The 27,135-nt window shown below is 40.2% G+C and overlaps 1 protein-coding gene across 1 annotated transcript; it reads left to right on the top strand.

The window, feature by feature from the left end:
* On the top strand, positions 1 to 26,985 carry LOC114557192 (glutenin, high molecular weight subunit DX5). Its single transcript, XM_028580557.1, has 3 exons — positions 1 to 336; positions 1,279 to 1,593; positions 26,245 to 26,985. The coding sequence occupies exons 1-3, from the start codon at positions 193 to 195 to the stop codon at positions 26,398 to 26,400; spliced, it is 615 nt and encodes a 204-aa protein (XP_028436358.1). The 5' UTR covers positions 1 to 192; the 3' UTR covers positions 26,401 to 26,985.
* The last annotated feature ends 150 nt before the right edge of the window (positions 26,986 to 27,135 follow it).

Here is a 27,135-nt window from a genome sequence, read left to right on the forward strand (position 1 = left end):
TCTGCGTAACTTGACACTAATCAGAAACTTATCAAAGCTCCGTTACTTGGATAATTCACCTTGTAGCAGCAGGGGTGTAAAAAAAAACAGGCGGTGGACATTTACCGATAAATACTTAAGAGATACTTGAGTGCGGAGGTTAAAAAAGAGAGATTTGTTTATTCTGAAAGCACAGAGACAAGCTCTTGCACTATGGACCCCAGTAAGTCGAGTGTTCCTCCAGCTGGATGGTCTGATGAGAAGACTTCCATGGGCCATGCGCCACCTCCGCCCTACCAGGACCAAGCGTACCCGGGGAACCCACAGCCCGGCCAGGCATACCCACAACCGCAGCAGGTAACGTTAAGTAGCCCAACACCGGGCCTCACTAATACAATATGAAATATAATAGTAAGTAATAATAATTATTAATAATTTCATGGCAGGTAACAGGGTGCTACAGTCTACGGGTGCTACACAGCTTTTTTGTTGTTTTTCCATAACACTGCTAACGGTAAATATGCTAATAAGCTAATCTGTAATATATTTGAATGCTAATTTCTTCGAGAGAAGAGTTTTCTTAATTTGTAGTATCTTCACGTTAGCGTTACTGTAATATTGTATGACAGAAAAAAAGAATTTCGCAAAGCAATTTAAACCGCAGTCCGCTCATCCGTGTAACGTTAAGTATTGCCATAACTGTGACAGTGACGTTAACATTACAGTACTTAAGTTAAGTACATACTAAGAACTCTATTTTGCTTTTCTTTCCTATAGTATATTATTATATTTACAGAACTATACCCTAACATGTTAGTCTTGGAAGGGTAATGAAACTCAGCAAGATTATCACAGTTTGTGTTTCCATTAATGTGGATTTTCTAATTATCCAAATTGAATTAACATGGAGTGTCATATTTTTTCTCACTGATTGTAAAGAAATCAGTAGGATTTTTTGTAACTGTGTCCTTATGGCCTGAATGTAGTAATGATGGTGGTAAACTGAAACTAGGCCACCACTGTGTTTACTGAAAGCACCAAAACCTAGAGAACAGTAACGTCATTTATGATCCAATGATGCCCTAACGGGAAAGTGGGTTGTTATATTCACTTGCCCGACCTGGCGTTTTACTTGCCCCGGGCCATCGGGCAACCCTTATTGTTTAGTCTATATCCACGACCTTCCACTTCCGGGATTGCTAGCCAGACCCTCATATACTGCGCTGTGGAGGAAGGTCTGACAATGCAAGACTCTTTATTGTTGAACACTGAATTGTATTTCATTTTTGTGGCCTGCAGGGCTATGCACCACCGCCACAGTATGGGGGTGCAGGATATGGACAACAGCCTTACCAAGGTCAGCAGTACCCAGGACAGCAGCACCCAGGACAGCAGTACCCAGGACAGCAGTACCCAGGACAGCAGTACCCAGGACAGCAGTACCCTGGACAGCAGTACCCTGGACAGCAGGCCACCGTCACTGTCCAGCCCACAGTGTACGTGACTCGAGGCCCGCTGCTTAACCCAGTTAACGACTACTTATGCTACTCCATCTTCACCATGCTGTGCTGCTGCTTTCCGCTTGGAATTGCTGCCCTCATCTACTCCATCTCAGTGAGTCTGATTCTCATGTGTTTATATTCTTTATGGACTGGTGCATGGATACACAGAGCAAAATGTCCCAGCCAAAATCCAAGTAATCTCATTCTGAAAATGTGCCAAATATAGAGTTGTGGAAGAAAAAATTCTCTCAGGTCCAATTCAGTGGCCGGTGGTTAATAAGAAAAACAGCTTGCATCACACATTTCTGTATCGTTTTTAAATGTTAACTCGAAGTATTGTGAAATTATTTTAAGAATAACATAAATAGCATTTAGAGAAAAAAAAGCACTAACCAAAAAGTCTGAATTATTACTGCGGAGTTGGAAAGGTATCTCCTACTGTAATCCCAGTAGTTGTAGTGATTAACGTGCTTTGTGTCTCATGGTAATGACAGTGGATTGATGAGATTGTTTTAATTAGAAAAGCCCTCTAATCAGCGTAAGAATAGCTATCTGATGAGCTTGCTACCTTCTCTGCAACAGTATTATAGCTGCAGACCAGATGAATGGGGAAAATTTGACTCATTTGTATGTTGCCGTGTATGTTGGCATGCAAGAGAGCCAAGTTTGGGGAAGTGAATTGGAGTTCCTGGAAGGGGTGGATTTATGTGAGGAAGAGAACAGAGAGAAAATGGAGGATGTGGTCAACAGTAAAATAGAGAAGATGTTTTGTGGTCTTGAATGTTCCAATTATCACAGTGGGGGGAATTGATTTTGTAATTCAAAACATGGCTGCTATCTTGTATTGTGAAACTCCAGTCTCATCAGTATAACATGGATTGTTGTTTTGATACTTGAGAAGGTTAGTAAAAAGTTCAACATTACCTCACTTTAGGATTGATTCTTTAGTTTATACTAGATAGTCATGTATTTTTGTCGTTTGAGGTAACCCAAAAAGTGAATGACTTTTGCCTTGTTCAAGTGGTGCATGTAAGGAAAGCACACACGTCTCTGGGAGGAAAAGTTGCTTGATTGTTTCCATGTGGTCAGTCTTTAATCCTCTCAGGGGAAAAACTCTTGTGACTCCTTACACATTTCGTGGCCAAATATAACATAACATTTATTTGGCCCTAAAACATTTAAGTAGATTCCCTGAGAGTCTTACTTGTGCATGGAAAGTGGACTTTTTTTGAAGTTTTAAAGGTGCTATGAAATGTCAGTGTGTAGGATAATGAATATTTAAATATTAATGAGAGCTCAAAAGTATGCAGATACAGTGGTGTGAAAAAGTGTTTGCCCCCTTCCTCATTTCCTGTTCCTTTGCATGTTTGTCACACTGCAAAACCAATTTAAACAATAGTCATAAACACAAAATTTTGTAAATGAAGGTGTTTATCATTAAAGGAGAAAAAAAAAATCAAACCATTTAAAAAGTGTTGCCCCTTAATAACTGGTTTTTAGCAGCAACAACTGCAACCAAGCGTTTGCGATAACGTGCAATGAGGCTTTTCCCTGGAGGAATTTTGGCCCAATCTTTGCAGAATTGTCCTAATTCAGTTACATTAGAGGGTTTTCGAGCATGAACGGCCTTTTTAGGCAGGTCAGGACTTTGTGTGTGTTCATTTTGTTTTTCTTCAGCCATTCGTGTGGACTTGTGGTGTGTTTAGGGTCATTGTCCTGCTGCAGAACCCAAGTTTTTCAGCTTGAGTACACGGATGGTCACATTCTCCTTCAGGATCTCTTGGTAGACAGCAGAATTCATAGTTCCTTTTATCACGGCAAGTCTTCCAGGTCCTGAAAGCAAAACAGCCCCAGACCATCACACTGCCACCACCATATTTTACAGTTGGTATAATGTTCTTTTTATGAAATGCAGTGTTCCTTCTGAGATATACTTGGACACACACCTTCCAAAGAGTTCCACTTTTGTCTCATCGGTCCACAGAATGTTGTCCCAAAAGTCTTGGGGATCATCAAGATGTGTTCTGGAGAAATTGAGACGAGCTTTGATGTTCTTTTTGCTCAGCAGTGGTTTTCTCCTTGGAACTCTGCCATGCAGGCCATTTTTGCCCAGTCTTTTCCTGATGGTGGAGGCATGAACGCTGACCTTAACTGAGGCAAGTGAGGCCTGCAGTTCTTTGGACGTTGTTGTGGGGTCTTTTGTGACCTCTTGGATGAGTCACTGCGCTCTTGGGGTGATTTTGGGCGGCCGGCCACTCCTGGGAAGGTTCACCACTGTTCCATGTCTTCGCCATTTGTGGATAATGGCTCTCACTGTGGTTCGCTGGATTCCCAAAGCTTTGGAAATGGCTTTATAACCCTTTCCAGACTATCTCAAAATTGTTCCTGAATTTCTTTGGGTCTCGGCATGATGTGTAGCTTTTAAGGATCTTCTGGTGGACCTTACTGTGTCAAGTCCCTATTTAAGTGATGCCTTGATTGTGAACAGGTGTGGCAATAATCAGGCCTGGGTGTGGCTAGAGAAATTGAACTCAGGTGTGGACAACCACAGTTATAGTATGTTTTAACAAGGGGGGCAATCACTTTTTCACACAGGGCCATGATGGTTTGGATTTTTTTTCTCCTTTAATAATAAACACCTTCATTTACAAATTGCATTTTGTGTTTACTTGTGTTGTCCTTGACTTTTGTTTAAATTGGTTTGATGTTCCGAAACACTTAAGTGTGACACACATGCAAAGGAACAGGAAATGAGGAAGGGGGCAAACACTTTTTCACACCACTGTATATCATACACTGCAAAAAAAACATACATCTTACTAAGTACTTTAATGTTGCTTGTTTTTTGCTAGTCCGCCAATTCAGTGTACTATAGCGTGTTTAGGCTGTGTGTGTGTGTGTGTGTGTGTGTGTGACCCATTTATACTCGGAGGTCAGAATTTCCGAGGTCAAAGTCGAAAACACGCCCCCTGAAGTCGGACAACACGTCACAGTACCCCGAGCTCAAAATCCAACATGGCTGCTCTGTGCAATCAACAGCAGTGAAAGCTGTATACACATACACTTTTAAGCACTTCTGTCTTATTTGTGTCTCACTATCTAAATCAGTCATACACACAGTCCTGTCCAACTTCTATCTGTGGACATGTTGTTACGCTGTTTGTATGCACATGAAAAACGGTGGAACGCAGTCAACTCGGGTGTGACGTAATTCCCAGCTCTGGCTTCCAAATTCGGAGGTAAATGGAACGCACTAGACTGTATAAACATGGACAGGTGAGTTATAAACCCTAGCAATAGAGATTGTACCAGGCTGTAAACATGTTTAATTCTGCTGTAAAGTTTGACATTTTAACAGGGGGCTCTGTGGGGATCAACTCCCTTTTGGAGCCAGCCTCAAGTGGCAATTCGAGGAACTGCACTTTTTGGCACATTTGCTTAATTTTTCAGCAACGGAGGTTGCCGTTTGTTGTGTGTGCAAGCACTTACTGTGGCATACCTTCTGTGGCAACAGTTGTTAAACTCTATTTTTAGAAAAAGTCCACATTTAGCATCCAGTATTTACCTTGATGTTTAAAAGCAACACACAAAATAGAGTCCCACATCTCTATTGTTGTTTCTATGGCCTATTTTTTTTTTTACACAGGTTCCACAAATACTGCCATAAAAAAGATCCACCATTAGGTCTACTTTGGCGCAGTGGATGTGACATATACCTTTTGTGTGGGAGATCTGGGTTAAATTCCCACTGCGATACATCAACCAATGTGTCCCTGAGCAAGACACTTAATCCATAGTTGCTCCAGAGGCGTGTGGCCTCTGACATATGTATCAATTATAAGTCGCTTTGGATAAAAGCATCAGCAAAATGGCAGGTAATGTAATGTTACCCCTGTCTGTGATCGTAAAAATATTGTAAATAAAGATGTCATAACACTCACAGATACACACAAAAACATATTAGGTAGCATTTTTCCATAAGTTGTCATAACACCGTCTGTCCCTTTTACACAGATGTCGATTTGGCCCGGTTACTTGCTCCGCTGCAACAACTTTGTCACTCCATTCAGTGTCCGTATTTTATACAGAATGGTGAGGCAGAATAATAAATGTCAACATTTCCACCTTGAACAGTCTGTTCAGAAAGGGGCTGAACAATCTCTGGTTAATGTGTGCAGAGCAAAGTCCATGAAAGTCAATTTATGGCCAGTAGGTCGTATGACTGGTGCCTGCATCTTTGGAAACAGATTTTTAGTGACAGCACTAAATGAAAAATTAAAGGTGCTCTAAGTGATGTGACGCGTTTTTTAGGCTACAACATTTTTCGTCACATCAAACATCTCCTCGCTATCCGCTAGCTACCTGTCCCCTGAACACACTGTAAAAAAACGCGGTCTGTGAAGACAGCTCAGGCAACAAAAACAAACTGCGCCAACCTGCACCACGAACCATAACAAACAGAGTTCCAGCCAATAACCGAAAAGAAGGAGCTGGTTGAGCAATCACTGCAGCAGCGCCAAAAAATGTTGTAGCCTAAAAAATGTTGTAGCCTAAAAAACGCGTCACATCACTTAGAGCACCTTTAAGGCATGACCAAAGTTATTTTTTATTTATCATAAGACATTACAGTCCAGACTAAAGTGGCGCACCGACGTCAGACCGATATTGCCATCCCTAGAGCTACTTGCTAGCGTGGCTAAAAACATAAAGCCAACCATACTGAATTGTTTGATCCTCTTACAACACAGCTTGTTACAGTAAATACAGCCGAGTGGTTATATGGGAGCATCTCATTGGCCTTACGGTAGGGTTGGGTATTGAGAACTGGCCGAGAACTGAGAGACTCAAGCCGTTGTAAAGCCTACCCTTCTCCCATCTAGTGACTTTTCATGACAGTTTGTTCTCAATTGACTGGTGAAATAAGGTATTGTTATTACATTAAAAAAGTATATATATTTAAGTTTGACCATATGCCTTAGTTTGAATTATTAACATATTATTTAATCATAGGATAACAGAAACCAAATTAAATTGCATGACATTAATTTACAGGATCCATTAATTCACGTTAAGAAGTTATTCAGCCATTTTGGTGCCTTGAGGCAGGTTTAAAGGTCCTATGACATGGTGCTCTTTGGATGCTTTTATATAGACCTTAGTGGTCCCCTAATACTGTATCTGAAGTCTCTTTTATATAGACCTTAGTGGTCCCCTAATACTGTATCTGAAGTCTCTTTTATATAGACTTTAGTGGTCCCCTAATACTGTATCTGAAGTCTCTTTTATATAGACCTTAGTGGTCCCCTAATACTGTATCTGAAGTCTCTTTTATATAGACCTTAGTGGTCCCCTAATACTGTATCTGAAGTCTCTTTTATATAGACCTTAGTGGTCCCCTAATACTGTATCTGAAGTCTCTTTTACATAGACCTCAGTGGTCCCCTAATACTGTATCTGAAGTCTCTTTTATATAGACCTTAGTGGTCCCCTAATACTGTATCTGAAGTCTCTTTTATATAGACCTTAGTGGTCCGCTAATACTGTATCTGAAGTCTCTTTCCCGAAATTCAGCCTTGGTGCTGAATTACAGCCACTAGAGCCAGTCCCACAATAAGCTTAGGACGTGCCATTTCTGTGTCTGTAGCTATTGAGGAGGGGGGGGGGGGGGTGGATGGTGGGGGTGTGGCCTTAACCAACTCCCACTTTGCTCGTTTCAAAGCCATGATGTCTCTCTCTCATGGGTGGGCCAAATTCTCTGGGCGGGCAATGCAGAGAAAGGGGAGGTAACCTTGCTCCTTATGACCTCATAAGGAGAAGATTCCAGATCGGCCCATCTGAGCTTTCATTTTCTCAAAGTCAGAGCAGGATACCCAGGGCTCTAGCCACTGGGGGACCATAGGAAAGCTGGGGGAACTCATATTAATGTTAAAAAACCTCATAAAGTGAAGTTTTCATGCCTTGGGACCTTTTAAGGCACAGTTCATTACCTTTAGATATAACATTCCACTACAGATTTTGCAATATGCTTCATCCATTTAACTTATTCTTAAACAAATATTTGGCCACACTGCTGAACTTGCCATTTGAAGAAAGATGATCCGCAAATCTGTAATAACAGCATTTCAAGGCTTTAACTACACTTGTGTGTGGTAGCATTATTGATGTTTGGAGAAGGCGTCATTGTTTCAGTATGAACGACACACAGGTGCACAAAGACACAAAGACACGCATGCTAATAATCCTGAGTTCCCACCGGTATTTATTAGTGGGAAAGGGGAGTATATTCTGACACCTATTCCTGGGAAATACGAGGATCTCAATTAACAGTATTCAACTCTGCAGGGTTAACACTGTCATCAGCAGCAGAATGAAGTCCAATTTGTTGAACAGTTGAACATCTGTCAGCTGTTGACCCTGAGTAAAGCTTAGTGAAGGACTTCACTTTATATTCCTGTAGTATTTCCTCTAAATCAGACTTGGACTACTGTTGACTTCAGTCTCAGTTGATTTTCTGGCCTCTTCTGTATGTCTCTGTCTTTTTCTTTCTGCCCCTCCTTCTGTCTCAGTAATGCATCTGGCATCAGACCCCCACGTACATTCTCTGATCTAAATGAGCCAACTTCCACTCAAGTTAAGAACTGTGAGGAACACCGCAATAGCACAAACACCAACCTGCTGCTTCCTGAATATTTCCCTTCAGAAACCGCAACGTGGCATTCTGAAACTGTTGGTTGTTGGGTCCTTGTTGTTAAGGTGAAAATGGCTAATGGCTGTCTGGGTATGTTATTGCTCATGGAAATGGTGGAGCCGTAGTAGCGGTACTACTCACAAACACTGCCTTTTCTGAAATGCTTGGATCTGTAAACATCATGAATGAAAATCCATTCCATCCATTCTGTGCTTTTCACTTCTAAGCAGTATTGACCTTTAAAAACTCAGTGACACAAACTCACAGTTCAGCTTTTTTTATTTAAACTGTTAATATATTCGGCAAAGCACATTCAAAATTACCTAAATAAAAGCTAATTGGATAACAATCTTGAGGACACTGCGATCTTGGTTGTCAGAAGTTTCGTCGACAACAACAAAGATTTTTTTTCCACGGATCTCTTGCAGCACTTTTTGCACGTGCTGGTCAAAGACCCGCGGCAGGTGGGTCTGCCTGAGGCTGCTGGCGTTTTCTGGAAGCACGCCTCCCTGCTTGCAATGTTTAACAAGAAACGGCCGTATCCCCTCTTCATTTTCTCAAGCAGTGTGTCAGCTTCAGCACACATTGCAACAAAATCTTCGCCTTGCATCGATTGATTTTGTCGTTGCCTCAATGGTAACCTGGAGGGATTTGCCCACTGTGGATTTAGCTTTGTTCTTGAGATGAACTTTTGATTTCATACGGTCGTTACATGTGTCTTTGCGGGTCCAGTCAACAGTATGTTGACTAGAGCCCGACCGATATTAGGCATTTTCCAAACTATCGGTATCGGCATTTATAATAGCCGATAAATGAATATTTAACAAAATAAGTGATGATGAATGATAAGTGATAAGTGAATGAGTGTTGGCGTTGCAGAGTTTGTCCACCAAAGGGCGCTCTACAACGTCACTGTTGGCAACACTCATGTTTAACCCTTCAAGTTTCATATCTTAAGTTTGTATTTTTATAAATTTTATTTATCAGGACTTTAATATATTTTGATGTTCCTCTGTTCTGTTGTGACAATAAAACAAACACGTTTATTTTTAAACAGCATTATCCTATTATTTTAGTGAGGACTCATTAATAACTACAAATAACTAATGTTAGAGAAATCTGTTTATGTTTTGTTACGCGTTTCTGGATTTTTTTTTTTTAATATATATCGGCCGATATATCGGAATATCGGAATTTTAAATCACCAAATATTTATATCGATATCGGCCTTAAAAATCCTTTACCAGTCGGGCTCTAATGTTGACAAAACTTACAAAACAAGTTGTTGTCCAGACTCATAGTTGCCGTTGGGGTATTGTTCAGCCCAGTATTTAGCAGTCAATTGAGAGTTTCTTAATTTTTTCGCCACCGTTGGCTTATCAGGAGCCACTCACATCGACATTTATTTTCCCCACGCAACAAACTCACAACGTGAACGTGAGGATGTATGGTTACTAGGCAACATGTTTAACAATGCCATTTGGCCACGGTTTAGGTAGAGACCTTTCTACTCTTGTGGTTTTAAACTGAAAAATGAGAAGGAAGTAAAATAAAATTGTTTATTTAATATTTCAACAAAATGTATGCAAATTCCGTGCAATTTCGCATGTATAAGAGAATTCCATTTTCATGTGTAGATTCCGTGATTCCGTCCGCGTTTGCTGCATCACGGAAATCGTAGGACCCTAAATGTGGCCATCACATGGTCATGAGGATCTAATCAATCTGGCAGTACAGGGAGCCTCTCGGATTTCCCTTGAAAAGTGAAAGAGAAAAAGTAGGAGGGAGAGGAAACCGTGCCTCATTGTGTCCCCATTATTCTCTTATGTGGCTACATAATCAGACATCTGGATGAACTGGGAGGAGATAGAGCCGAGAGAGATGCAGAAGAAAGATGCAGGCAAAATAATAAAGAAGAAGAACTGAAAGAAAGTGGCCCAGACTTTGATTGAGGACAGAGAAGACAGAGATGAAGAGGGTCTTGTTTTTGTTTGGGTGTGTATCAAAGTTTATAGCTGAAAAGCTAAACAGAAAAGAATGCAGAGACAGAAACATGATAGGAAATAACATGGGGAGTGGCTGGCTGCTAGAATCTGTCATTATCAACATTATCTCTCAGACATTTCAAACAAACCTGTTTGGCAACTGACTTAATGTTTTTTTTCACTTGGAATAGAACTAGAATGAAACGACCATTGTCTGGCAGTTCTCACTTTGGAGGACTTTTATAATTTGGAGAAAATGAAAATAACTTTTTGCTGGACTCAGGATAAGACTTGAAAGTTGAAATTCTCAACACAGCAGCAACTGGAGTGTACGGACAAGAGATTCTTTTGTCAGGATCAGTGCTCTGTGTGTTTATCGCTCCAAGCCACTCCTCGCTTCTGTGACAGCGTCGTCAAATGGTCCTTTGTTTCTAAAAACATGAGCTTTTCCTCACAGCTTAGTTCTTGACAGTGGATGAACATCCAGACAGTAATCTGCAGAGTTGCTAAAGTCCTTTTGGGACCTAGTTGGGACGATGGTGACCAACCGTTGGCCTAGTCTGTGCGGTGTGTCCCGCACGCACCGTTGGCTGAACAGACATTTTTTTTGTATTTCAGGGATTCTACCTTCTGCAACAGGATGATTGCTTTCCCTTGATTATGTATGTTGGAGGTTTAACCACCCACAGCTCTTCATCCGAGTATTTTGCTCTTCAGAAACTCACCTGCAAATGTTAACTCCAAATGTAGCTTTAGATTCCTGTAAGAGATTCACAGTAAAAGCCATAATCATATTTCTTTCAGGGTGTCCGCGGGGTTTTAAAAAGTATTAAAAGGTAGTAAATCAACTTAGTAAAAATGAAGGCCATTAAAAGGTATTAAAAAGTATTTATCGCCATTTTATGAGGTATTAATTTTTTAAATATTTTTTTTGCAAACTATGAGTTGTCCATTTGTTTTATTATGTCTATTTAAGTTGATCTTGTAAAGTTTGTGTGATACTATATCCTATCCCGCATCGGGTGATAGCCTATTTTAGCCTGACAAGCCCACATCAAGATGTTGGGTCTGGGAACACACCATTGGCAGGGCTCAATCCGAGGGGCGGGACTAACGGTTGTCTTTCAAATTCCCTCTGCACGCTACAACAAAGCAGAGCTAGTTGATAGCAGGTTGATAGGTTAAACTTTTGCCGTATCCGGTTGGCAAAACTCTGAACACATCTTCCTTTTTGAGGAATTACTTCAGTGCCGTTCTTTCTTTTCTCAAAGAAAAGCTCAACTCCAAGTCTTCCAGAGTCGCGGCCAAAGCTAATTCCAAAGACCGCTGTTAGCCAGCAGCAGCTCTTCTTTGTCTAAAGGGGTGATAGAATGGTTATATACGGTATTTCACACTGTTCCTTAAGGTCTCCTAATAGGGTATGCAACATTGGTTGGGCTGAAAATGACTCTTTTGCTGTTTTGCCTTATATGGTCTGCTCATGAATATTTCAATGAGCTGCACGCTGATTGGTTGAGCTTAGCACGCACACACACACACACACACACACACACACACACACACACACACACACACACAAACAGAGACACACACACACACAGACACACGTTCCCCTATACTGTTCGAGAACACTACCTTTGAAATTCCCTGGCTCGTCGCCATTGTCGCTGTCTTGTGTTTAGTGGCAGTCAGAGCGTTCAGTAAGACGAGCGAGCAGGGCATCCGCCCACCCAGCCAATCATCATCGCATTTGCAATGGTGTCATCATCCCCACCCCTGCTCTCTCCAGTCAGCTGATGCGTAGCCAATGCCTGACACCTCGCGCTTCATTCAACCAAATTGTAGTAACGCGCAGTGGCGGATCTAGAAAATTTTACATGGGGTGGCAAAGGGGGGGCAATAGGTCTTGGCAGGGTGGCATGGGTAGACGGTACGTGGGAATCCCTATATGTGAATGGCTTTAACCAAACTAACACAAAAATACTTTTAAACTACGGTAGTTATTGTTTAAACATGCCCTTACACACTACAAGCGTTTTTAATTTACAACAGGAATAAGCCCAGTGTTCAAACAATACAAAACTGCGCGTCTTTTAAAAAGTAAAAGTATAAAAAGCAAAATGAAAATATAAAATAAAAAGTACAAATATTGTGTCCAAGATGCAGTGGACTGTGGAAGTATAAAACAGCAGACAATACTTAAGCATATATTATAATTAAAAACGTATAATTACAGACCACAATTAACCCATGATCACCCATCTTTTTTAGGAAAGCTTAAGGCGACGGTTGTTGTAGCCTACTTTGAAGCAAAACATTTCACAAACGTATCTAAATCTAGTGCTTTTGCACGCTGTTTCTCAATACTGAGAAGAGCCAGATTTCTCAGACGGTCATCTACCATGGTTGAGCGCAGGTGATTTTTTACAAGCTTCAAAGTTGAAAAGCTTTGCTCACACCCAGCAGTACTCACTGGCAAAACGATAGTGCTCTTGTACAGGCAAAAAAGCTCAAAGAAAACCTCCTTAAAAGGCACCAAGAACGTCACAAACTTAGTCAGACTGGACGAGTTTAATTTGCCATTTGCTCCTGTTTTTGCCTGGTGTATCTCAGTTTTCAAGTCTTGTAAGTCAGAAAGTCAGAGCCATATTCCTCAGCCACTAACAAAACCAATTCTTCCTTTTAAGAAGTCATTGTTTGACAGGTTTAAAGCTTGTACACCCCTCATTATCCTGCTGCTAGAGTTTGAAAAGCACCTGTCCACCTCATTGATCATTGGGAATGAATATACCTATTCTAAAAGCATCTTTGCTGTCAACATGTGTTTGCTTTTCAAGTGTAGATGTTACAAGAGTATCATGTAGTCTCCGAGATGTGTGCTTGGTTCTTTTTGATTTGACAATGGTAGAAATGTTGCAACCATTGCATGTTTCAATTGTGGCAAATATAATTATCTAATGCAATTTTACAATACATGGACATAGCCAATGCATATAAGTGACATTACATATGAGCCTACTGTATGGCAATTTATATGGAAGAAGAATAAAAACATACCATATGGTCCAGGGGGAATTGCACCCTTCCTCTCTGTCATCTTCCTCCTCCTGATCACTCCCTGCCTCCGTCCCTCTCTCTGAATCGGGGGCCTCTTCATCCCTCACTGATTCTTCTTGTTCCTCATCTCCATAACTTATTTCCTCATCTACTTCACTTATTTTCTCATCTCCTTAACTTATTTCCTCTTCTCCGTCACTTATTTCCTCGTCTCCTTCTGTGGTCTTCTCCTGCTCTGACCCTCCTCGTCTCTCCAGTTTACTCCAGTCTCTTTCATTTCCCTCATTCTTATCATCATGTGTACTTCTTTGAATTTTCTTAGCAAAAAAGCTGGCAATATCCCCATCTTTAGCCTTCCTTTTTATGTTTAGGCTCCATCTAATTTCTTCAGTACTCTGGCCTGCAAAAGTCGATATGTGAAAAGCTCTGGTTATTCTTGAATTGCATTACACTGTAGGGCCCTGTAGCAGTAGCCTATAACAAATATAAAATCAGAAAAGATTAATCACATGCACACAACAGTTAGGCCTATGTTTAGACTAGGCTACTTAATCCTATTGTATTTGTTATTTCCCCAGTTTTAACCTGGGTTAATTTGTGCAGCCTTATTGCTGTGATATGTGAGAGTAAGTTGATTTTATAGGACTGCTTAGCTAATCAAATAAAAATGACCGATTGTTATACTTAAACGCCGTTACTCCCAACACTGCCGACCGTTACCTTAAAACCATCCAGGAAATAGACGGTGCCGTTACCTGAAACCGGTGATTTAACGTCACCGCTCATTTTACCGCTCATCTTACACACAGTTTAACAACAAAACAAAACGCTGAGTGAACATTACTAGCTACGTGTTTCATATTGGTTTTGAGCAGTATGCACCCCTAGTGGGGAAGAAAAAGCAATTCAATTGAAGCACTTACCATGACATCACAGGTTCACTTAGTTTCAAATGGTTATAATGGCATCACACGTTCAAACGGTGAATGCTTGTTTGCTTGTCTGTGTGTATGTCTGTTTTCTTGTATGTCACTTGCTTCATGGAATATTTTTCATGTGTACTCATTTGGGATCAGTGAATGCTTGTTTCTTTGAACTGCTTTAAATTATTATTTTATTTAATCTATTAATTGTATTCTAAAGGTGAAATAAATGCAAGATGGGTTAGGGTTGCAAGATGTTTCCAAAGTCAGTGAGTCTCAATCTATTCTGTTGACTTTCCCTATCTGCATTATTCTATTGGCCTAGAGGGTGTAGTTTTATGAATCTCAAACTCTGTTTAATGGTTAGAAAATTTGTTGCTGTATAAACCTGCAACTCAATGGCGTGTTGGTTTTAAAAAAATATTGAGAAGGTATTAAAAATGGTATTAAAAGGTATTGAATTTACCTCCAGGATTTCTGTATATACCCTGTCTTTACCGAAAGGCTTTAACTCTAAGGTAGTGGTAGTGTTGAATTTCGGTTAACATACTACAGTTACCAAAAACAACTGTTTCTTTAAATGATCCATTTTGATAGGCAGAGAAGTAACAAAAAATAATTAGTTATTGTTATAGCTACCATCAAATTGCCATTTTTTTAATTTTACATTCTTATTTATTAAACCTGCATTCATCAATTTTAATTAATTCTAAATAATTGATTGATTGGGTCAGTTTTGGAGGGCAGAGAAACAAGCTGTAAACACAACACTGACATAAGACCTTATAAAGATGTAATGGTGAACAGTTGCCTATTACACATACAGAGCAATGTCAGCTCATTTGGAGACGTGCCCTTAATATTGGACTTAACATTTGTGTCCTGATGAATTTAATTCTTTCTCCATTTAGCTCAGAAAAAATATATATTTTAGCAGTTAAATGCTCCACTGTGTTCACCAGCTAGTCGCTCACTTTGACTTTGTGACACTAGGTGCTGGGTTCATAGTTTATCAGAGTTTTTTTGTTGTTGCTGAGAACAGCTGCCTGCTGTGCTTGGAATTAAGGTATTTGAAAGCTAGGTTACAGGCCAGAAAAAAAAGGGAACTGCAGAGTTGGGTGATAATTCTCTGTGTAATTTGATAAATTGTTGGGATAAAAATATTGATTGCTGCAGCTTTAAGGTGAACTGACTGAGTAATCCACAAATTAAAGCTATAAAACACTGTGACGTCTGGCCTGTCATGGTCAGTGGTTGTTTAAATATATCCAGGGTTTCGCCCATGCTGATAACAACTTGTAGTGTCTTTTTTTCTCTTGTGTGGGTCTCACCCCAGAGAGCCAGACTATACAACATTCCAGATGGGGGATTTTAAAGACCGACCCAGTGGAGTTGAAAATCACACAAAGCTTACTTTGAGGATGCTGGCGACCCTGAAATAGGCTGTGGCCTTGAGGCTATGTCTGTTTAGGCTACATAAGCAACAACAGCCATTGGAGCCCTGGTTACCTAAAAAATACCTGCATAACAGAGCCTGTGTCCCTGCATCTGTGTATGTAACTGTATGGACGGTATACAGGTATACGTATGTCAACCACAGGTACAGAGAGCAGTGTCACAGAGTGGAATATATTTCCCCCATTGACCTCGCCATCAGCCAATCAGGTGAAGGCTTAGGGCTGAGTCAGGGGTCAAACTGTGGGAATGAAAGGAAGGGGTGGGGGCTGTTTGGTTCAGGTGTCGTAAAATGTTTTGGCAAATGGTCAATGTAATGGGAAAAGACAGGGACAGAGTGGAAAATGCAGCAACGCATAACTGTGTGGCAGAGATTTTACCATATTGCGTTAACAAGCTTGACCCTTCCGCCATCGTGACTTTCTTTTTGTCTCTGTGTGTGTGAGAAACGCCCAATAGGATTTTGGTATCTGTTCCATCCTGTCTTTCATCCGCTCCATTGAGTTCTGCCCCCTGCGATTTTTTTCACAAATATCAGCCCCCTCCCCTGTAATTTCCATCCGTCCTCACTATGACTCAAACTGCTCTCACAACAGCAAACCACAGACAGACCACACAGGCCCACTCACAGAGACAGAGCACACAGACAATACCGCAGGCTGGCAGTAAATCAGGCACCAGCACAAAAGCAGCAAAAAGCATCAAAAACAATTTAAGCACCAGTCTTGTCTGATGCAAGTTTATTACAGCATCCTTAGGTCTCTCCCCTTTTTATATCCTGAAGAACTCTGTTAAAACTAACTAAATTTTTCTAATAATTTCCTAGAACTTTCCTGGGAAAACTTCTTGTGTTCTTCTTGTTCTTGGTACTGCTTTTGCTTTTTTCGCCTGGAAGAAAAATACCATTAACCCAAGTACATATTAATTAATTGTTTATTAATTATTGGAACTCTCAATATAAGTCAAATTGTATGCTTGTCTGTGGACAGGTTCCTCATTTTTGCATGCTCAGCTGACTTGTTGTACAAGCCGCTCTAGGTAATAATTGGAATTGATTATTTGGAAGTTGAACTCTGTCTCTATTTTTCTATCATTAGTACCCAATTGCAAAATTCTTCTTAGAAAACCTCATGAAAATTATTAGGAGATTTTCTTTATCCAACTGACTTGGCTTGACACTCCTGAAATTTTGAAACTAATGGCTTGATAATTCTGTAACAGGGCTTAGTCACTGGCCTGTGCCTGGCCAATCAACATACTTTTTAACTGGCCCCGGGCCATTGCTCATGTTGAGCCCTGTGTAATCTGCCATGCTTTCACTTACCATTTTAAACCTATGTAACATTAGCCCGCACTAGTTGCCGTATTTACTTAAAATGTGGCGTACATTTTTTAATCTTTGAGCTACAAGCAGAGCTCTGCTGAGTGTTTCTGACTGATGTTAGATATTAACTACTTTGGTGTTGAGGATAAATTAGACACGCACATTCTCTTGGCCGGGATAATGGCTGTTAAGGGAGAAGTCACTCCGAGGAACTGCACAGCTGGGCTTATCGACGGTTGTAATTTCACTTTCACTTCCTAAAATCAGCCTCGTATTTAGAAGGGTGTGTACCGTCTATGGGATTTCAAGCAGTAGTGACTCTTTTCACATGGTTGTAGTTTGAACTATATGTTGTGATTTGTACCTTTTAAATTAGGGTGACCAGATTGCCCGGAAATAAAACCGGGACACTTTGCGCGTCACAGTAGTGCTGGTGCACGCACACGATTTTTAATGTGAACATGTGCCAGCCCAGGTCAGACATAAACACAGACAGTATTTTGGTGCACAGACTGTGCCCCTAGTGTTTGTTTGACGTTTACGACCCCTGTGTTGTCTCCAGAGACAAAGTGTATTCAGGGGGCAGGCAGCTAGCGGATCAAGGAGAGATGCCTACGATTTGAGACAAAAATGAAATTGCGCTGAAACCATGCAGGAACTCATAGTGCACCTGTGAGCTTTAAGCAGGGGGAGGGAAACCTGTTATTGTTCTCAGTCTGTTATTGTTGTAGACAACAGGAAAAATCACAAGCGTACCAGTTAGTGACATCAGTATTAGCCTGGATGAGGTTAAGAAACTGTTTTTGCTTAGCACTGGTAAAACTCAGGGTCTGGATTTGGCCTCATTTGCATGTTTGGAAACATGTGCAACCTAGACCAGAATAGGTTGCAGCGCATGATCAGTATGGCGAGTACAGTAAGGTCATTGAGTAAGACCTCATTCTGAGTAAGGCTGAGCGCATCCTCAAAAACCCTTCTCACCCTCTGCACAACAGGTTTCAACTAAGCTGCCGGGGCAATGGAAAGATGGTATCGAAAAAAATACTCCAATCAGTATCGAAAAATCGTAAGCCAAGCTTATCTGTCCTCTCTGCATATTGACACAGAGTGGAGCTCCGACCGACACACATACACGCACACACACAGACACACACACACGGAGCGGTGCGGTGCGGACGGAGTAACGGAAGTTTTAAAAGTTTTTTAAAACTTCATGCAGACAGCGTTTGCTGCGATGTGATATTAATGGCGAGCCGAAAGCGGTCACGGTGCTCTTGACGTAGTAGACAAGCAGCCACAACGGTGGTTTATCTGCCCTGATGACTGACTGACAGGCTGAGCTTGCAAGGCAAGTCACTTTTATTAATGTTACTCTGAGTGAGCAGTTTTACCAGAATTTTTTAATTTTGATAACTGTTTTGTTTCACAATTAAGGTGGAAAATAAAAGCTTTGTGTTTAATGTATTTTTGTTGATGTTGAAATGGATTTTAAAACATATGGTATCGAAAAAAGTATCGTTAGGAACCGGCATCGAAACTGAGGTATCGAAATTAGCACCGGATAGTCAGGGCCATGAGGAATAGTACTATGCAGTATTTGTATGGTGTAATATACTGTATATACACTACCGGTCAAAAGTTTTAGAACACCCCAATTTTTCCAGATTTTTATTGAAATTCATGCAGTTCAATGTCTTATTATACTCTGAAATGAAAGAATAGAACAAATGAACAATTTAAGTTAAAAAAGAAATCATGGAATTGTAGTGGAAGTTTCCTTTGCAGCAGGAGTGGACTTTTCAAAGTTTAGTAAATTGAAACAAATAAGACAGACTGAGACTAAAACCAAGTTGGGTTTTTGTATTTTATTAACCAAAGTATATATTTGCAAATAGGAGCAACATGATTTCACAAAAGGCCGCAGCCCAGTGTGGAGTCAGTTTCTCAAATGAGTGAACAGAAACACTAGGCTTATATGTATCTTCAGAGTGACAGCACACACGCACTTGGATTATTATGACGCTACAATTTTGACAGGCAATCTGATACACATGAAGACAATCAAGAAATACAAGAGACATCTTGGAGCCATTTCGCCTCCTCCTCCCTGTATGACTTTCACCCCCCCAGTTACATCTTAACTGGCATGGGAAAACTAGAGATAGTTTTAGAGTGACCTTGTAGCCTGTTCAGACAAACAGTGCTCACATTATGTTCCAGACTGGACGTGTCAGCAGTTAAGCAGAAACTGAGATAAACTGTCTTTCAATAATGTGAGAGAATTAAAGTAGAAATAAAACATAAAAATATAAGGAATTATGCTTAAATGTAATTTTTCCCATTACAGAATCAATTTATAAACCAAAATGTATTCTACATTTTTGACTCATCAAAGTAGCCCCCTTTGGCAGATATAACAGCTGAACACACTCGTGGCATTCTTTCTACAATGGAAATCAAATATTCTTCAGAAAGTTCTTCCCAACTCTGTTGCAGAAGTTCCCATAAATGTGTGGCACTTGTAGGTTGCTTTGCTTTCACTTTTCTGTCCAGTTCATCCCAAACCAGCTCAATGGGGTTTAAGTCTGGTGACTGTGCTGGCCACTCCATGTTTTTAAGCTTACCATCTTGTTCTTTTTTGCTAAGGTAGTTCTGGCATAGCTTTGACTTATGTTTTGGGTCATTATCTTGCTGTAGGATGAACCCCTGACCAACTAGACGCATACCAGAGGGTACTGCATGGCGCTGCAAAATGCTGTGGTAGCCGTTTTGGTTCAGGGTGCCTTTCACTCTGTACAAATCACCGACCCTGGATCCAGCAAAACAGCCCCAGACTATTATGATTTCAAATTGTGATTCATCAGTCTATAGCACCTTCTTCCAGTCTTTAGTAGTCCATTGGCGATGTTTCTTGGCCCAGACAAGCCTCTTTTTCTTATTCTTATATCTTAGCAATGGCTTTCTTGCTGCAACTCAACCTATCAAACCTGCAGCTCGAAGTCTTCTCTTTACAGTTGACACTGAGACTTGCTTATTACGACCACTATTAAGCTGTGCTTGAAGCTGTTGTCCTGTGAGCCGCCTATTACGCAAGCTGTTGACTCTCAGAAACTTGTCTTCTGATTCTGTTGTGGCTTTGGGTCTGCCAGACCTCTTCCTGTCAGAGTTTCCCCCAGTTTCTAAGTGCCTTTTAATGGTGAAGAATGCACCTTGACTTTCTTTACACTTTCTCTGTAGGAAAGACCATAAGTGTTATGATGGTCTGTCTCTATTTCATTGTTAATTGCCTTTTTCCCGCCATTTTTATGGCAACACACTACTTTCTGCAGTACATTACTGTTCAAATAATGCTCACGAGGGTATGGTACCACAGTACTTTTATACAAATAGAGGGGTTTGTAAGTAATCCAGAAGTTGGAACACCTGTGGGAACACCAACTTTCAAAGCTTGATCAACCTCCATTGCTGCATAACAGCTTTACATTGTTTACTCATTTCTTGTTCCCTGAAAAAGGCTTTTTTGTAAAATTCTGAAATGTACATTATTTTTTAGTTTTGGGTAACCTTACTTTTTTTTTTTAACCTCAGGCAGTTCACCACGTACCATTTCAAGCTATTCATTGGACTTGAACTGCTAAAATTTCAATAAAAAGTAGTGTGTGTGTGTGTGTGTGTGTGTGTGTGTGTGTGTGTGTGTGTGTGTGTGTGTATATACACACTGTTTAAATAAAAGTGCTTGTGACATCTCAACATGTGACTTACAACATTAAGCCCACTTCATACAAAGTACTGAGATATAGTACATTGTGTATCGCCCTTCAGCCATTTCACAACAGTAAAAGAATAAACCAATAAACTATCACTACAATAAACCTTGTAGTGATGTGACAGTGCAGCGCCCACTGGGAACAGCTCCAGACAGCATCTTTCCCTGATTCAGGCTTTGGGACAGAGTTGCTGTTGCTTGCACAAATTGGTTGAGTTGTCTAATCTTGTTAAAACATCAAACATCGGGGTGCCTGGGTGGCTCACCTGGTAGAACGTGCGCCGCCATGTACAAAGGCTCAAGTCCTTTCCGCAGCGGCTGCAGGTTCAATTCCTTTGCTGCATGTCATTCCCCCTCTCTCTCCCCTTTGACGCTTTCAGCTGTCCTGTGTAATGAAGGCTTAAAAATGCCTGAGCAAAAAAAAAAAAAAAAAAAATCTAAAAGAAACAGCAAAGGTAACAAAATCTGTTTGTTGGTATGTTATGTATTTTAATACGTTCAAAACGGATCTTCTCATTAACCGTAACTCTCAGCACAAAACTGAATAAGTTTATTCCCTAGAGATGATGCAAAATGTTTCCTATACATCAGGAAGTAAAGCTTTATTATGTCATGCTTCAAATCCAACACAGATCAAAAATCAGAGCTGTATAGTAACAAAGTAGAACTACTTCACTACTGTACTTAAGTACTAAAAAGCTGTATCTGTACTCTACTGGAGTATTATTTTTTTCTCCTACTTCCACTTTTACTTGAGTACATATTTTCGATGTGTACTCTACTGGAGTATTATTCTTTTCTCCTACTTCCACTTTTACTTGAGTACATATTTTCGATGAGTTTAATACTTTTACTCCGATAAATTTTTTATGTGCTGTATCATTACTCGTTACTGTTGTGAATTCCTCACGCTACGGAGAATGTGTAGGTTACGTGCGTAGTTACGGCTACGTTAGTTACGTACGATAATTACATAAATTATGTAAGAAATCCGCGGGATTGCATCGTATTCAGAGACAATGTAAGTTTGTACTCTTTCTATTTAGTTATTGTTGCAGCAGATGAAGCTATTCCTGAGTTGTTTCAGTCTGCAGTGAGTCCTGAATGTTTCACCCTGTGGTGTGAAGCTGCTAGTTTATCTTTATTTTGCTAGCTTGCTAACTTTCCACTACATCACACATTTTATTTCAGTATTTGTTAATAAGTGATTAATAACCCACTGTTATTTCAGATAATAGTAGTTATAACAGCTGTGACATTAATGTACCTTTTGGGGTTTATTTCAGAAACTTCCTTCATATCCAGCAACGTACAGCTTGTGACTGCCTGTATTGCATGTCTTAATACCAAGTAAAAAGTTGAACTCCAACAATATGATATTCAAAATGTGACTGCTTTCTTTAATAACTACATAACACAATACTTGTACTTTTACTTTTAGTACTTGAGTAGTACATTTTAAAATAAACTACTTGCGATACTTAAGTACAAAAAATGTTGAATACTTTAGTACTTCCACTTAAGTGGGGTGCTTAAAGAGCACTTTAACTTCTGCTCAAGTCACTTTTTTGATAGAGCACTTGTACTTTTACTCAAGTATGGGTCTCTAGTACTTTATACACCTCTGTCAAAAATACAGATCAAAAGATAAAGCATCTACCTGCCTAAATGACTAAAAACCAAATGTTTCTTGAGCTGCCTTTAAATTGTAGAAGAACCAAGTGTTGGATTGGGACATCATCCTGTACATAAATCATGAACGGCCGCGTGGACAGAGCCGCAGTTTTTGCAGCAGAGACACTGAGCAGAGGCTGAACACGAGCCAGACAGCTGCTGGTAATCATGACCAGCTTTTCTACAGCAGACAGGGCCTTCTCACGACACCTACAAACACACACACACACACACACACAAACATTCAGTTGTATACATAATAGCGGTGTGGGAGTGAGAGTTTGAGTTTGTTTTGACTTGGTATTTAATCTTTTATAAATAAGGAATTAAATTGGGTTTACCTGCTTAGTTTGTATTGTATGAAAAGGGAAGGTAAAGTATGTGCTTCGAATTAACTGTACTCTGACTGACTGACTGACTGACTGACTGACTGACTGACTGACTGACAGACATGGTTGTTACTCCATGGTCAAGTCTTCAAAGATATGGGTGTTTTTGAAAAGCTCAATAATTCTTTGAAAAGTTGCTGCAAGCAGTGATTGTTTGCATTCCCACTAAATTGCTTGTTTTCCTGCATGTCTCCCTTTTTTTACTGTCTGGACGATTCATCTAATTTTACTTTTAAGTGGCTGTCACATAGCAGGGGAACATAGTGGCGCATTCAGAGCCCGATATTCCCCCAGGAGTTGGTGGAAACCAAAAACGGGTGTCCAAACAGTTTCATTGGTTAAAGTGAAAGCGTAGTCTTTGCTTAAGACCCACTACTATTCATTGGCTTTCAATTCAAGTTGATCTTTGATACCTTGACCTTTTTCTACTGTTGGTTATTTTGTATTGTGTATTGTGTATTGTTTGTGTATATTATCATTTGAGCTTGTTAAGCACTTTGGTCAACTATGGTTGTTTTTAAACGTGCTATATAAATAAAATTTAGCTGAATTGAACTGGAATGTCCGCTCCGCACATTACACGTGCAATGTAGCCATTCTAAGTTCAAATGAATTGAACTTTTAAGGCGAGGAACGAGAAGCAAAATTGCCTGTTTGTGTGAAAACTGCTTTATCCCGCACATCCGTTTTTTCTTTTCGTTTTTTATGAATACTTAGCGTAATTATATAATTTTGAAATTCAAGCCTCCGTAATGGTGGAGAGCTGTCATCATATATGGCATCTGGATGTGCGTTTATGTCATTAACGATAATGAGAGGGGCTGCAGCTGGTGTTGGCTCGGCCTGTCTGGCAATTTCTTGGCTTTAATCATGTTAGACCGGCTGTTGCTTGGTTTTATAAAGTAATTTGCAATATTTCCCTGTTTCGCCATGGCTTGGGCTTGGACTTTCCCGACTTGTCATGTCTCTTGTTGTTTGTAGTTTGTAAACCTATGGTGTTCTACTGCATTCAATCAGTAGACTACATTCTACTGCATTCAATCAGTAGACTACATGTAGTTTTTTACTTTATCGCATACGCTTCGGGTCATTTTTTTAAAATTAATAAGACATGGTTGTTCATTGTTTTATTAGAACGAAATATATGAAAATCACTGTAGCCTATTTTAACACAATTCAAATTGTTTAGAGGGAGTTATTTCAACCAGTCATTCGGTCCAGTACCGGACAACGGAAACTCAGACTGTTGTTGTAAGTTTAAAGTTACTGTGTAACTTTTAAAATAAAAAGTATTGAATTCTTAAGGAAAACATACTCACAGGGTTCAATGCTTCAGCCCTACTTAGTCTAGTATAACCAGTAGCACATGCTGGCTAATGTTAGCAAACGTCCTTCTCTACTTGTGCTATGTAGCTCCAAACAGTGATATGTAGTGTTTGGAGCTACTGTGTGGTGGGTTGGGGGGGGAATGCTGGGATAACCAAGAAGGCCAGCATTGATATAATGACTAAAAGGGCTGGAAAAATGGTAGGAGAGTTAAATACAGTGGATCAAGTATATGATGACCGTCTGGCAAAAATGACACAGAAAATAACAAGGGAACTGGATCACCCTTTTCATGATAATCTGACTGGTAGAGTTATGGAACGTAGTGGTAGGCTAAGGCCTCCCGTGACACGAACTAAGCGGTATGCTCTCTCTTTTATACCTCAGGCTATCAGACAGCACAACAAGCACTTTAAACGTACATTTTTATAAATTTTGTATTTTATTTATGTATTGTATTGTATTACATTGTATTTATTGTATTGTATTAGGCGGTGTGAGCACTGTAATTTCCATTTTTATGGATGAAATAAACTTGACTTTGACTTTGATGTTTTAGCAAATTTACCACTTTCCTGTCATTGCCACTGGTGGCCACAGTGGCCGCTGTTGAGCTCAGTTACTTTGATAATGAGATGCACGTCTGGTTGTCATTCAGATCATTACCTTATGTTTAAAGCTACATTGTGTAAGAATTACTCCCATCTAGTGTTGAGATCATATATCGCAATCAACTCTCTCTCGCCACGCAGTATTGCAACTACGGTAGCCTTCACGCTTCAAAAAGCAAAGGTGTACAAAAGGCCGTATATCAGCCATCATTGTTGGAGTTCATGCGTTCTCTTAATACATCCATGAGTTCATGTCGGAGAGTGGCGCGTACACCACGAGCGGGTACGCGTGCCACCCGACGGAAAGGAGAGAGAAAGAAAAGGAGACTGCAGCGGTCCAGAGGATAATTAACTAGTTGGGATTTGGTGTGTGCCTCCAAAGCAGCTCCAATGTTCACTCTTTTTCCGGTCTCTTGCTCTTTTCAATATCCGTTTTCTTTTTCTGTGCGAAGAAGAAGACTCCTGTTCCTGACATTTGGATTTTGAATACGTGTGGTCCTCCATGTTTCCTTCTTCAAACTTCCCGGGGCCGGAAAGCGACAATACCCATTAGCAGCAGCTGTGAGTCGAAAACGCGAAAGGCGGAGCAGTATAGCCTGTATGTCCCTTACCGGCTAACGTATTTCAAGATGGCGCATCATTATGGAGCGTCTACCCCAAGGGGGTAAGCTCAAGGGGGTAAGCTTCGCTTCAGAACTCGAACCTCCGATGGCGCCATTTTGTTGCTACAAAGGTATCACCTCCTGTTAGCATTACACTGACCGCCATTTTTTTTTTTACGTCACTTGACTGCAAATAACTTTACATCTGAAGCGTTTAAAGACTCTATTTGTCCATTGTTTAATTCTAAAGAAACACGACAATGTATAAAAGGCTCCATTACCTTGTACCTCACGTTATAGCTCCGTAGCAGACGGTTTTGTAAAAATAAGCTAACGATTGTGTCATAACCAAATGACTTACTGTCGCACAGTAGAGGAATTACCGTATAGTACAGGAGAAGCTCGCAGGCAGTTTCGACTTACATGAGATGTTTAGGTTTAATTACTAATGTTAATTAGCATGTTAGTTAGCAATAATTAGCCTGTGCTTATATTATCTCCTTACATACACCTACACTCTCCGTCTCTGTAAGATTGGGAATGATTGAGATTTCTCTTGGCACAGCTACCAGAAGACTTCCAACTTTCAGACACGTTGCTCACGTCACATTCTCACAGTTGGAGGCTGCGCTGTAAAGCTGGCCATCACCGGAAAAGTGCTTCTAATATCCTTCACTGGTCTCCGTCCAGAGCAACGGGGTCTGTTGGTCCATTATATACTGTCTATGGTCTACCCCATGGATGTATTAAGAGAACTGGGTCTACCCCAGTTCATGCGAGCGCAAATGTAAAATTCCAAGCTAATATGAATACTTAAAATTGATGTTTGCGAAGGGCAATACAGATTTTGATAATGAACAACTACAAACGTTACACACTGGGGCTTTAAAAAAGAAAACTTAGTTTGATATCATTTTTTTTAACTTACCCCTATCTCATTTTAAATATTTTTCTCACCTTCAGGCCCGTGAATCCAACCACATTGGGGACCAGCTGGGGGCCGAGCGGAGCAGCAGGATGGCCCGGACACTGAACCACGTGGGCCTGGGACTCGGCATCGGCCTCCTCATCCTCACCATTGTCTACGTAGCGGTGATAACAAATCGGATGAAATACTAAATCAATTTCAACATCTTTCCCATATTTCTAGTCCCCATTTTCATTCTACATCAGGTAATCAGACTAGGAACATTACTGGTCATCTGGAAAAGTTTTGGTTGAAAATTTGTAACCCTTTTAAGTTACCTGTTGGGCTAAAAAGACTTTTGAAAAGTTACTGATATATTAATCAACAGTAGAAGGCCATGTAATCCATTACTCTTCTACACTGTAAAGAGTAACCTGCAACATATTTCTTCAACATTATTTTGTGTTTGGGATTTTCTTCTATGTTATCACACGTCAAAAATCAACATTTTCTGTTTTTGACATTTAAAATATTTTTCAGCTTCGGCCAGTGTTGCTCCACCATATATATACAATGCAGGTGTTATCCAAAGAGTTTTACATGTTTGTGTTCTAATAGCAAATGATTATCAATACACAGTTTGTAGTGCCATATTTTTATATTGAGTTGAGTTTTGTGTAGTTTTGCAATTGAAAGTGCTTTGTCTGATTGTACAATGGGTGAAATATTGCTGCCCTTTCAACAGAATTGTTGGCTGTAAATATGCACCAACACCCTCTAACTTTCTTAAGAGTCTGCTAACAAAGAATAGCATTTAAAAAAACTAACCAAGGATACTTAAATAAACACAAGAGGGAATTGGCTTTGTTAAGCTCATGCCGAGCAGTTAAAATATGTATCTGATGTAAGAGTGCACTCTACAAGGTGATTTACAGAAATTTTATAAT

Source organism: Perca flavescens, chromosome 6, assembly GCF_004354835.1.
Source record: "Perca flavescens isolate YP-PL-M2 chromosome 6, PFLA_1.0, whole genome shotgun sequence".
In the NCBI taxonomy this organism is placed as follows: domain Eukaryota; kingdom Metazoa; phylum Chordata; class Actinopteri; order Perciformes; family Percidae; genus Perca; species Perca flavescens.

Coding starts and splice junctions, on each gene's coding strand:
- LOC114557192 (XM_028580557.1), top strand. CDS start 193: ATGGACCCCAGTAAGTCGAGTGTTCCTCCAGCTGGATGGTCTGATGAG. Junction 337..1,278: donor CATACCCACAACCGCAGCAG/GTAACGTTAAGT, acceptor TGTGGCCTGCAG/GGCTATGCACCACCGCCACA. Junction 1,594..26,244: donor CCCTCATCTACTCCATCTCA/GTGAGTCTGATT, acceptor TCTCACCTTCAG/GCCCGTGAATCCAACCACAT.